Source organism: Hirundo rustica, chromosome 6 (genome assembly GCF_015227805.2).
Source record: "Hirundo rustica isolate bHirRus1 chromosome 6, bHirRus1.pri.v3, whole genome shotgun sequence".
Taxonomy (NCBI): Eukaryota; Metazoa; Chordata; class Aves; order Passeriformes; family Hirundinidae; genus Hirundo; species Hirundo rustica.
This window is the reverse complement of record NC_053455.1, coordinates 2671576-2684657: the sequence shown is the minus strand read 5'-3', so window position 1 is coordinate 2684657 and position 13082 is coordinate 2671576. Positions and strand designations below refer to the sequence as shown.

The 13082-nt window shown below is 48.8% G+C and overlaps 1 protein-coding gene across 5 annotated transcripts in view; it reads left to right on the top strand.

The window, feature by feature from the left end:
- Positions 1 to 13082, top strand: part of FERMT2 (FERM domain containing kindlin 2) — a 50465-nt gene that overhangs the window by 26514 nt on the left and 10869 nt on the right. For 3 of the 5 annotated variants that reach the window (XR_005701292.2, XM_040066825.2, XM_040066826.2), the window contains exons 3-9: positions 4004 to 4138; positions 7713 to 7745; positions 8193 to 8418; positions 8549 to 8651; positions 9082 to 9189; positions 10799 to 10933; positions 12561 to 12610. Coding sequence is in view for 4 of the 5 variants with exons in the window: in XM_040066825.2 (XP_039922759.1) it covers positions 4004 to 4138; positions 7713 to 7745; positions 8193 to 8418; positions 8549 to 8651; positions 9082 to 9189; positions 10799 to 10933; positions 12561 to 12610 (790 nt within the window). In the remaining variant the exon portion in view is untranslated. The remainder of the gene's footprint in view (positions 1 to 4003; positions 4139 to 7712; positions 7746 to 8192; positions 8419 to 8548; positions 8652 to 9081; positions 9190 to 10798; positions 10934 to 12560; positions 12611 to 13082) is intronic. The other 2 variants (XM_040066828.1, XM_040066827.2) reach the window with 1 other exon arrangement.

The following is a 13082-nucleotide window of genomic DNA, read 5'->3' as shown; positions in this document are numbered from 1 at the left end:
GTGTGCAGGGGCTGGGTGGGAAATGAGGGATTACACAGGAAAAAAGGCCAAGGACTTCCCTTCAGGCAGAGGCAGCAGGCACAGGCAGGATCCTGCAGGCAAATGGAAGAGAAAGATGCTGCAGGCAGCAAAATGGCTTCATCCAAGAGTTGGATAAATTTCTCTTGGAGGTTCAAAGCTGCCTTTCTGATCATATTTTGAGCTCCAGAACTCTTCCTTCAATGCTCAGGCCATCCTGTCTCTCGCTGTAGGACAAGAAAGAAAGAGGAAAGACTCCCAAGTATTTCAGAAGGCAAAGAGTATAGAAAAGCTTTATTGTCTAGTTCTTACCGCCTTGTATAAGGTGTTCCCATACAGACACCTCTCTAATCCTGTTGGTGAAACTAGAGCAACAGCAAAACACCACCTGGAGAAGGATTGTTTTGGGAAAGGAGAGTTGTTTTGCAAAGCTCGTTTTGAGAAGAGGCTTTCTCGAGAACTTTTCCCTTGGGAAACAGCTCTATTAGCAGACTAAAATCCCTTCAGACTCAGAAATATCAGGCCCACATGTCTCCTTCCCATAGAATCCCAGAATGGTTTGGGTTGGAAGGGATCTCAAATCCCATCCCATTCCACCCCTGCCATGGCAGAGACACCTTCCATTATCCCAGGCTGCTCCAAGCCCCAATGTCCAGCCTGCCCTTGGAACACTTCCAGGCATCCAGGGGCAGCCACAGCTTCTCTGGGAATTCCGTCCCAGCCCCTCCCCACCCTCCCAGCCAGGAATTCCTTCCCAAGATCCCATCTAAACCTTCACTTCAAAGCCGTTCCCTCAGCTGCCTTGGTGGGTTTGTAAAGTCCCGGCGTCTGCGGCGCATCCGTCGGAACGCGGTCAGGAGGAATTTGCCGCTCATCCATAGAATCCCTGCCGGGGAATGCTGCGGCATCCTGAGGCTGTGCTGCCCACTCCATGCCCTGCAGCTGCCCAAAGCTTGCCCTGGATCCTTTGTATCCCTCCGGGAGCATCAGGAAGAAGCGAGGGGCTATAAAAATCCCTTTGATATCAGATGGTCGAGCCCTGGGATGATTTCCAGGATCGCTTCCAGAATCCGAGCCTGGCCTGGAGCCTTCTCCCGGCCTCCCTGAGTGCTTCCAGCTGAGAGGCTCCAGCAGTTGCTAATGCACCATAAATAAACCTCAGAGCCTCAACCTTGCTCCAAAATACCAGGGGAACTCCTCGATTTAGGCTGTGCTGCCTCTTGTCCCCTGCGCGTGACCCCGGTTGTCCCAGCAGATTCCTGCTCCGTGAGGTAAGCTGGGATAAATGGGAATGTGTGGAGCTGGCTGCACTCGGGCTCGGGGTATTTATTGCTAGAAATGGTCAAAAAAAAGTTGGGCAGGTGGTGGGGGCAGGGGTGGGGCTTAGTGGGACGATGTGCGTGGAGTGATAATAAGTCAGGGTTAAACGAAGGCTGGAATTAGATAAAGCTTCGATATAACAAGGAATAAAAATAGGTAAATAAGATAGGAATAAATGTCTCTAAATGCAGAAATCAAAGTAAATTATAAAAAATTACATAAAAATAAAATACAAATATATATATATATATATATATATATATATATATAAAAAATATATTTTATAGGTTTTAAATCCATATAGATATCTAAATCTATATAATTTTAGCCTAGAAGTGTTCAAGGCCGGATTGGACAAGGCTTGGAGCAACCTGGGATGGTGGAAGGTGTCCCTGCCCATGGCAGGGGGTGGAACCAGGTGGACTTTGAGGTTCCATCCAACCCAAACCATTCTGGGATTCAATGACATCATTGAAATAAATAGACGTAAATATATAAATAAAAATAGAGCTCAAAATAAATTATGCTTTCTAAAACTAAATATCCGTATATATACTATATATATCTAAATATTATGTGTAAGTAACTACAAGAATATAAATAAAAATAAATTTAAAGTAAGGTAATGGTTTGGGATGGGACACCTACAATATAAAAGAAGGTTCAATCCAGAAGTGCACAGCCTCTGGATTCTGGAATGCCAGGGCTAGTGGGATCCCACCCCTGAAAATCACCTGGATGGGGCCAGTTCCCAGTGTGGTGTTTCCCAGCTTGTCTGCAGGAAGGAAGGATGTTGGTGTGGGTGGGCAGTGTGGGGCTGTGTCCTGCTCAGGTCACGTGCTGGGGACCAAATCCCGGTGTTAATGATAATCCCTGTGTCTGGGAATGCTCAGGGAACTCCCAGCACGTGGTGAGATCCCAGCCCTGTAACTTGTCCTGGCTGGGATAATGGCTGATTGTGTCCTTCAGCATTCCTTGGGTGGGAAAACCCAGCCTGGCTGCAGCCAGCTCCTGTCTCCTCATCTCTCCTGCAGCGGGGATGGGACCAGGGGGTGCATTCCAAAGGGCATTCCAAAGGGAAAGCTTTGCAGCTGAGCATTTTGGGATGATAGGTGCAAAAAAACAGAGCATGGAACAACACAGGAGCTTCAGCACGGACAGCCAACAGAGGAGACTCCGGAACTCCTTCCAGGCTCAGGCAGGTCCGTGATCTCCGCAGAATCACCAGAGAATCACAGGATGGTTTGGATTGGAAAGGATCTTAAATCCCATCTCATTCCACCCCTGCCATGGCAGGGACACCTTCCACTATCCCAGGATGCTCCAAGCCCTGTCCAATCTGGCCTTGGGCACTGCCAGGCATCCAGGGACAGCCACAGCTTCTCTGGGAATTCCAGCCCAGCCCCTCCCTGCCCTCACAACCAAGAATTCTTTCCCAATCTCCCATCCATCCCTGCCCTCTGGCACTGGAAGCCATTCCCTGTGTCCTGTCCCTCCCTCCCTTGTCCCCAGTCCCTCTCCAGCTCTCCTGGAGCCCCTTCAGGCCCTGCCAGGGGCTCTGAGCTCTCCCTGGAGCCTTCTCCTCCCCAGGGGAACACCCCCAATGCTCTCATCCTGTCTTTTCCCAATCCAAGCTGTATTTCAGAGCTCTCCAAGCTTTTGCAGCCTTTCACCGCTGCAGTTGGATGGCTCCATGCCCAGGTGAATCCTTTTCCAGGTCAGCTCCCACACACACTGGCCGAGCACAGGGACTCCTGGTGCTGCTCTGGTTCCTCCATGGTTTCAGTGGTACAGCAGGCAGCAGGCTCTGCTTTCCCAGGAAACTCCTTCCCACTTGGAGCTGAGTGCAGCAAACCCAAAGTACTGCCTTGGTGGGAGATGAAAATTCCCTTTCTCCTTGCTCCCCATATTCCCATGGCTTGAAACACAGTGGGATGCTCCTCGTTTTAAATGGGTTTTACGTTGTTCGGGTTGGTCCAAGGCAGGAAGACGGGAGAGGTTTGCTGTGAAAAGGAAACACTTTGGCCAAAATCTCTTTTAAAAGTGGGTAGATTATAGGATTTAAACTTTTCAGTCTGATGTGTAAATAAATGGCTTAACTCTTGTATTGCTCCTATGGAAGTGAGAGGGTCTGGCCTGTTACTGTGTGGCTAAGTAGGGATTTGTGTGCTGATTTCTGTTATTTCTATTTCTATTTCTGTTAATTTTATTTCATTATATTATCTATATATTATGATGTATTACATATTATTTATAGTTTTATATTATTAATGTGGAGGTTTATTATTTTTATCATTTCTATTCAATGTATGAAGGTGTCTAGGCTCTGTCACAGGGTCTGCCAGTGCTCACATTTACATTTGAGTGGCTGTGCCTGGGAAATTCCACATTTTATCCAAATGTTCCACATTTTATCCAAATGTTGCGTTACCTTTCCAGCCAAGGACAGTACTTGTTTCCAACAGGCTTGCAGGGAAAATGTCCTCAACTTGATTTTTAACCATTACAGAGCAGGAAATTCATCCAAGGGAGATATTGGACTTGGCTGGACGTTGTTCCTAATGGAAGGATATTCTTCTTTTCCCCTTTTTATCCCCTTTTTTTCCCATTTTTTCTCCTTTTTTTCCATCCTTCCATTATAAAAGCGGTCCATTCTCCCCTCCAGACATCAGGCATCCAGAAGAACTCTCCCTTTTGAGGAAACCCAGAGATCCATCAAAGAAAAAAAAGAAGAAGTTGGACGATCAATGTGAAGACGACACCTTCGAGCTGGAGGGGCCACTGATCACGCCGGGGTCCGGTGAGCTGGGGGGAAAAAAAATGGGAACGGGGGAAAAACTGGCACAGCAACGTGGGGCTGATTGAATTTCTTAAGGTCTGTGCAAGAAACAGACCCCAAATCCATGGCACGAGTCCTGGCGGGCTGCAGCACTCGGTCGCACGGATGCATGTCTGGAGCTGTCACGCACTCCCGGGAGCAGAGCAACCCCAGGCTTCACAGAACAAGCCAGAGCCCGAGTGTGGCCACTTGAACACTCAGATCCTGTTGCTGAGAGCTTTCCTTACCCCGCTGAGAAAGGAGTTAAATGGGAAATCGTTCCTAATGTCACATTCCTGGCGTGGTTTGGGCTGTGCCACCGTTCTGCTCCGTGTTTACAGCCCAGCAAGGGCAGCGTTGCATTAATTGCTTTAGCCTTGCCTTACATGAAGGGTGTAGCTGTAGATTGTCGTGCTAAATAAATCCTTTTATTGCTGGGGGGATGGTTGGCCAGTCTGGATTCCAGATCCAGAGCAGGACTGGGAAGTGAATTTCTGATGGAGTAACATCCCTGATGGAGTTTCCACAGGCAGCAAATTGATGCAGGTGTCTGCAAGCAGAAGGGGTTCTCAGCATTTTTTCCATGGCTGCTGGAAGTCTGGTGTCTGAAGGCAAATGGCAGGAGTTTAAAGCCATCATTTTGGCCAAGTGGGAGCACTTTATCCCAACTGGATTTGTGGAGAAAGCCGCGGCGGTGAACGGGAGAGACGTGTCTGGCTGCCAAAGCTCTTGCGTTTAAATCCAGCACTCCAAGGGCAGCAGGGCAGCTTTAATTAAGAAAAACCACCTTGGAATTGTAAAGTTGTATTAATTGGTGTTAAATCAGCTGCAGGGAAGGTCGTGGAGCGTGGTTAATGCCAGTGGTGGCACAGGGCTTGCAGAAAGGAAGGTTTTGGCTATGCAGAGTGATGTGCATCGTGGGTCTGGAACAAGGAAAAATAATCCTTTTGCTCTGATCCCTCTCTTTCCCCTCTCAGCTACTTAAAAATACTTCTGGGCTTGTCCTCTTCCACTCCTGGCTCAGAGAATTCGGGCAAGGCTCCAGTCAATTTTCATTTCCATTTGGCATTTTCATCTTGAAAAGCCATTCTAAGCCTTTCCAACAGCCAATGTTCACAGAGAGCATCTCTGTTAGATTAATAGGAAAGACTTGGCCTCCTCTGGGTGAAATGTATGCAGAAGCTGGGGTCTGTTTTAATTATTTATGGCTCTTCCAGTGAGTCACTTGGCCGGTTTTGCTCTCCTTGTGAATGAAATCACTCACAGCAGGTTGAATTCCTGCCTCTTCAGGTGCCATTCGATAAAAGTCGTGGGTTTCATCTGAATAAATCATTTCTAGCGTTGTTCCAACATCACTTTGTGTGCTGAAAGCTTCTGGAAAACTAACTAAATAATTCAGGAGGTGCTGATTTCACTGTCTTGGGAGTGTTTTGTCACTGAGCACCCCAAACCTGGCAGCGAAACCATTTAAATCCCGGTGGGCAGAGTTGTCAATACACCCACAGGATGTGTTGCCCAACACTTTCCATTAGAAGACCTGTAGTCACTTGTTTACATAAATTAGCCAAATTTGTAGCTATTTCTGCTGGAACTTTCCATGACACTGCCTGCCTGGGGCAGATTTTCTAAGGGAAGCTTCTTTTGAGATGTTTCAGGTGTTTGGAGAAAGAGATGAGGAGAACAGTGCAGGGGAAGCTTTGCTCTGATGGAGCAGACACTCGGTCAAGGAATATGGGGGATATTCGTGGAAAAAACTCGCCCAGAATTTGGGGCAAAAAGTGGAATTTTCTTTTGTTGGTCCAGTTGATGCTCAGGCTTGTGTTCTCGAGCCATGTGAAGGCTGAAGCTGTAGCGAGGGTGGATGGGGAGGAGGGAAGAGCTCTTTCGGGAAGTGGTTTATGGACGGTGATGAGGGTTTATGGCTGTTTTTTTTCTGGAGTTCTCTGCTCCAGTGCTGTAACAATCCATGGGGAGAGCACCTTTCTGCTGCTTTTATAATCCCAGGATAGCTCAGGTTGGAAGAGACCCTAAGAGAGTCCCAGCTCCCAAAGTGCAAGCACCTGGTCTAAAAACCTGGAAATGATCCCTGGCCTTCTCCTCGCAAACAGAGGTGATTTTTCCATCCCTTGACCATTCCTGATGTTTTTTTGCTCATGCCTGGTTTGCTGGATCTGTGGTGGTGACAGGTACTCGTGGTGGTGACAGGTCCCCAAACGATTCATCCAAACTGGGATGCCAGCAAAACGAGCAGGAGCATTAAAAGCATCCTTGTTTGGTTGTTTTCACTTACATTTTCCACCCTGCCCGGCAGTTTAGAATCAGGTTTGTCATTATTTGGAGTTTCCTAGCCACGATGTTGGCTGTCACTGGCATTGGTGCTGCTGATTCACACCGTTCTTCCTGCTCTTCAGGATGCCCATCATGAAAAATGAGTGTTTAGAAAGGTTTTTTTTTTCCATTGGTTTGGTCTTGGAGTTTTCCAGTCTAGCTGAGTTTGCTGTCATTCCTTGGCCATGGGGCTGGGGGGATGATTTGGAAGCGTGGCCCAAGGTGGTAGTTCAGTGCAGCAGCAGGAGGTGACACCAAAGGCCTTGTTGGTGGCGTCTCAACTCTGTCACCATCTTCAACACCCTCGGCAGGGCTCTGGGAGGGAGAGCTTGGGTGCATTGAGCTGCAGGCTCATGATTTAGGAAGGACACAGCCCTTTCCCAAAAATCCAGTGTGGTGTTGGACCTTCTGGTTCTGGTGGGCAGATTTTTGCCCAGCAGGTGATGCTGGGTGAGCTCCTGGCCCGACGTGCGTGGAATGTGCGTGCAGTGGAACTCCTGGCATGAGGAGACGGTGGTTGATCCTCCCTTATTCTGAAAATCTGGGTTTTCTATAAAAATTTCTATAAAAATTCAGTGTCCCTGTTTCAATGGATGGTTTAGGATGCGAGGGACTTAAAAGGGATTTAAAACATTTCTCATTCCACCCCCTGCTGTGGGCAGGGACACCTTCCAGAGACCAGGTTGTCCAAGCCCCATCCAAGCTCTCCTGGAACGCTTCCAGGGATGAGGCAGCCACAACCTCTCTGTTAAGCTCTCAGCTGCTTTGAGCTATGAGATACCAAACTGGATTTGGGTTTTTTTTTTTCATCAAATTAATAATTTTTAAACGTTTGGGTGTTTTCATGTCTGCTCTGAGTTGGTACGAGCTGTGAAGCTTCAAAAGGCTTGGGAATAACATGTGCTTTTGGGATCAGTCTGGCACCACATCGCACCACCCAGCACATTAATCCTGAATTTGTGTGGCCACCTCAGCAAGCTTTTCCATCCGGGAACGCCACATTCCCATGCCCGGCCGTCCTCATAACGTGAATAAAATAGCGGGAAGTCACTTCAGTCGCTTTGCTGCCACCAGCGCTGCTGCAGACGCTCCATTACCGTGGTTCGACTTCACCTGTGCTGTTCTGCCCTCTTCCGAAAACACTCACTTTTGGCTCCTGTCCTTCTCCTGCTCTCCGGGTGACTTTCTCTCGCCTTCTCACTTCCCTCCTTTCTTTCCCTCTCTATAGGCACCGATATTCTTTACATCGGCCCCGTCAAAGGTGAGCTCCACCTCAATAGGACTTTTGCCCTCTGCCTGTGGTCTCTTTGGCTGCACCCTTAGTTTATTTTCCTGCTCCTCTAAAACTCTTGACTTCCAAAATCTTTAAGCAACAGGTAATACCGGTAAGTCGGGGGCCACTCACATCCCAGGTGCCACAGAAACTCATGGGGCAGGAGCTTCCCGGTGTGGGAGACCTGAGTCTTTTCCCATCCTTTGGGCTGGAATGAGTTTTCCACCAGCTTTGCTCTTGGAGAAGAGCCGAGAGAGAGGCGAGGGACAGGGAGAACACGGGAGAACAGGCGGCGCAGCGTTTTCCCGCTGCGCAAAGACGAAAAGGGAAGGTTTTCCACCCGCCGGCTCCGGGTTTGCGCGGAGCCGGCGTGGCCGGGAGCAGGCGGGGCTTGGCCCTGGGCTAATTCCCGGCTTTTATTCCCCTCGCTGGTAGGAAATATCTATTCGAGCCCAGGACTCTATAGCAAAACGATGACGCCGACCTACGACGCCCACGACGGCAGCCCCCTGTCCCCCACGTCCGCCTGGTTCGGCGACAGCGCCCTGTCCGAGGGCAACCCGGGAATCCTGGCCGTGAGCCAGCCCGTCACCTCCCCGGAGTCCTTAGCCAAAATGTACAAGCCCCAGACGCTGCTCGATAAGGCCAAAATCAACCAAGGGTGAGTTCAGGAGCCGAGGATTTGGGGGTTGTTCGCCGGCTTTTTTTTTTTTCCCTTGTGTTCTCGAGAGCGTCGTGGCGGCTCCGCCGGAGCGTTCCGCGTGCGTTATCCCGTGTTGGCAATTTCACAGGTGGCTGGACTCGTCCCGATCCCTGATGGAGCAGGAGGTGAAAGAAAACGAGGCTTTGCTACTCCGGTTCAAGTACTACAGCTTTTTTGACCTGAATCCAAAGGTACGGAGCTCCTCGTTCCACTTGCATTTTGAAATTTCCGTCCTTTGGAGCGAAGGGTGCCCGGATCTCTGAGGTGCCGTTGTGTCGGTAAATCTCCCAAAGAACATGGGAGTTTGAAAATTGGTTGTGCAGGCATCAAACCCAGGATCTGTGCTCCTGTTTTCCAGGGGTTTTTAGGTGTTGCTAGAGGTGCTTAAAGGGTTCTTAAAGCCACTTCTTGTCCGTGGCAGAGGATGTTCAGTCTCAGATCAAAGTGTTGTGTTGAGAGGAGAGGTCACAGAATCCCAGAATGGTTTGGGTTGGAATGGGCCTTAAAGACCATCTCATTCCAGCCCCCTTTCCCTGGGCAGGGACGGCTTCCAGTGGATGGGGTGGTTTGTGTTGGGCTGGGCTCCTGGTTTTCCAAGCGTTGCGTGTTTCTGTGCCGCAGTACGACGCGATCAGGATCAACCAGCTGTACGAGCAGTCCAAGTGGGCAATCCTGCTGGAGGAGATCGAGTGCACGGAGGAGGAGATGATGATGTTTGCAGCACTGCAGGTGAGAGACGGCCCCAGACGTCCCTGGGTTGGGTTAGACTCGATTGTGTTCTCTGCTCATTATTCTGATAAACGCAATTATGGAATCCTGGAAGGGTTTGGGTTGGAGGAGACCACAAAGCGCGTCCAGTTCCAACCCTCTTCCACTATCCCAGGGTGCTCCAGCCTGGTCTTGGACACTTCCAATGATGGGGCAGCCACAGCTTCTCTGGGCACCCTGTGCCAGGGCCTCACCACCCTCACAGCCAGGAATTCCTTCCCGACATCCCATCTAAACCATCCCTTCTTCAGTTTAAAATTGTGTTTTAAGCCTCACCTCATCTCTGGTGGGAGCTCGGCTTTCTCCTGCTGGTCGAAGTTGGATCATTTCCCATCTCCAGATCCTCACTTGAGTTTATGAGAGAATTTAAATATTTGCCACTGATTATCCCTCATGAAAAAGAACTTGACCTGCTTTTACCGAACATGTTTATGTCTATCTTAACTTTTAGTTTTGTCCTTCTTAACCCATCCCATACGAACACGGGGTTACTGAACTGTGCCTTCCTGGCTCTCTGCCCCCAAACCAGCTGGGGATAATCTGTGGCTTTCCCAGAACTATTTATTTATCTGGTTTGTGAAATACTCAGTGTCATTTGGCATAAATGCTCCACCTGCTATTGACTTCCATGAGAGGGATGGCAGGCCCCTGTTCTGTGTGGTCTGGCACACCTTGGAGCTGTAGGATGCAGAAATATCCCCCTCAGGAGCAGGGCTGCCTGCTCCAAGGGCCCCTCCCAGCAAAAATGAGAGAGGAAAGCAGAAACGTAATGACTCGGTGTACATCCAAGTGCTCCAGAGTAGGTTGGGCACGGTCCTTCCTGTGAGATTTTTGTGGATGTTTTGGTTCTCTGGGGTGAAAACAGACGCAAAGACTTAGAATCCCACAATGGTTTGGGTTGGGATGGGCTTTAAAGGTCATCTTGTTCCACTCGCTGCCATGGGCAGGGACACTTCCACTATCCCAGATTGTTCCAGCCCCGTCCAACCTGGCCTTGGACACTTCCAGGGATGGGGGGATCTTACAAATATCCATAAACCCCTGGTGGGAGGCAGGAAGGGGGGTGGACAGAGGTGCTCAGTGGCAGGAGCAGAGGCCGTGGACACAGCCTGGAACACGGGAGGGAAGGTGACTTCATACCAGGAGGTGTCTGAGCACTGGCATGGTTTGCCCAGAGGAGCTGTGGAGTGTCCATCCCTGGAGTTCCTCCAAAGCCAGGTGGATGTGGTCCTGGACAACAGCTCCAGGTGGCTCTGCTGGAGCAGGGAGTGGGACCAGGTGACCTCCAGAGGTCCCTTCCAACCTCAGGCCGGTGGAAAGAGCAGCTGTGCCCTGCGAGGTCTAGAGATCTCCTTCAGGGGTCAGTGCCTGGAGACTCCTTGGACTGGAAATATCCAAGATGGCCATTCCTGACCCAGCAGACCCTCCCAGTATTTGCTGGCCTCTGCTCCTGGTTTCCCACTCCGGTTTCCCACTCCGCTTGCCACGCGTGGCGGCTGCGTCACGATGATCCCGTGGGATCCTGGGGGTCACAGGAGCATCCAGGAGTGACCCTGGCCTTGCCTTCCAGTACCACATCAACAAGCTGTCCATCATGTCCTCGGAAAACCACCTGAACCACAGTGACAAGGACGTGGACGAGGTGGACGCCGCGCTCTCGGACCTGGAGATCACCCTGGAAGGTGGCAAGACGTCAACAATCCTGGTGAGGGCTGCAGGGAATTTTTCCAGTCTCAGGGAATCCAGTCTCATTTATTTCCTTTTTTTTTTTTTCCTTCTAATTCTGATGAGAATGTTGCTCACACCCCAGTAATATTTTCTTGAAAATACAGGGAATTTTAGATACCAAGGGATAGTTCTGGAAAGAGGGAACCTCGGGCAGAATCTGGGGAAGTGTTGGAGGAGCCAGGATCTTAATGATCCACCCCCTGCACCAAGCCACCCTCCTGATGAAATAATGGAAAACTAAATGGAAATTAATTTTTTTTTTTATCCTCACTACTGACTTTCCCAAATAACTGAGTTTTCCACGTTGAGGTTTCTCTTCCACTGTTTCTAATTCACATTTTACAGCACCTAAAGCAGCTGCTGGATTTTCAGAACTAATTTAGGCTCATGAAAGCCTGTTTTTATTAGACTGGATTTTAGCTTAGGTCTGTATTTTCAGAGCATTTGGGATTTTTTTTCTTGATGTTGAAGCCGTTTTAACACTGGTTTTCCACCTTTAAAAATATAAAGCCTGAAAATTAAAGTGTATTAAAAGGACTCAGTACTGTCAGCCTTGGCCCAGCACAGCTTTTGCAGGCATTTTGCACATTTAAACCGTCTCTTTCCAACCCTAAAATCTTTGAAATTTTCCACTTTTACACTTCATATAATTTTTTAAGTGTTTATGATGGGTCTTTTTGAAGCTACATCCATCCTGAGTCGCTTTATTGGCATTAACAACAGCAGAGCTTTGCAGCACAAACCAGAAATAACAACAAATCTTTATCACCAGGACATATTTTCTAATTCCTTTTGCAAAACCTGATTTGAAACACATCACCGAGGAGCGGTCCCTGCCAGACAGGAGTGAAGAGGACAGTGATTCATCCAGAAAATCCCCCATCCCTTTCCGTAGGGCTTTGGAGCAGGAGCCATTTCCAGATGCATTCGAGTAATTGAATACGGATAATGGGCAATTACTGGATTGTTTGTTTAGATTCTGCATTTTTTTTCCCTGTGGTGTCTGTAAACAATTTCTCATTGCAGACTGAAAGTAAACTGTCCTGCTACTGGAAGCTCCTGGAGCAATCCTGCCTTTCCCTCTCTCCCGAATTTTTTTTTTTTTTTTTTTTTTTTTTACTTCCAGCTTCTGGGAATTGCAAGTGCCACCCTGATGCAAAAATTTAAAAAAAAAATAAAAAAACAGGGAATTCAAACTCAATATTTTAAAAAAATTTCTGGGGAGAAAAGAAAATCTTTCCAGGCTTAGAAATCCCTTCCCCAGTCAGTTCTCTGTGGAGATGCCTCTTTCCCATTTTGTTTGGAGCATCAGGAATAACTGAAGGGAGGAGAAAATTCCCTGTGCAAACGCTGCTGCCGTGACCGCCGGTGACCCCGCGGCTGGGAATTGGCTCCAGCGGCAGCAGGAGTTCCTCAAAGGAAAACCGAGCCTTGCTCCTCTGCTTTCAAAACAGCAGAGCAGAGCTGGGCCCTGGATTTTTCACTGCTCGCTTCTCCTGGGAGGTGCTGGGGCTTCCTCAGGGGCGCTGATGGTGCTCCTGCACCACAGCCCTTCCCTCCTGGTCCCGCTGCTCGCAGTGAATGGGATAATCTTTGATTTCCAGGGTGACATCACTTCCATCCCGGAGCTCGCCGACTACATTAAAGTCTTCAAGTAAGTGCTGCTCGTGGAACTGGTAATGGCTGTGAATAATTAATGGTCCTGCCTCTTAATTTTTTTTTTTTTTTTTTTTTTTTTTTTTTTTTAAATCTCCCGGCCTTACGATATTCAAAATAGTCGATACTTAAGTTGATCGGTTCTTAAATATAAAATTCAAGGTGTTCTCCTGCTCTGGTGCATCCCATAGGCAGCAGTGTGCGCTGGGATGTTCCTTGAACACATTTAATGCCCAGGAGAGAACAAACCATCCTAAAATGAGGAGTGAAACCTAAAAACCTCCCTCAAAGATTTCTCCTGGCCTGCAGGAGGCTGGAAGAATCCTGCCCAGCCAGGGTCCCGGTCTCTCTGTGCCAAAAGGAGCGGCTTAAGTTGACTCTGCCCCTCTCCCAGCTTGCTCAAGGATTTAGGGGTCTTTTTAGCTTGCTTTGACTCGGTTGGTGGTTCATGGAATCGGGGAACGGCAGCG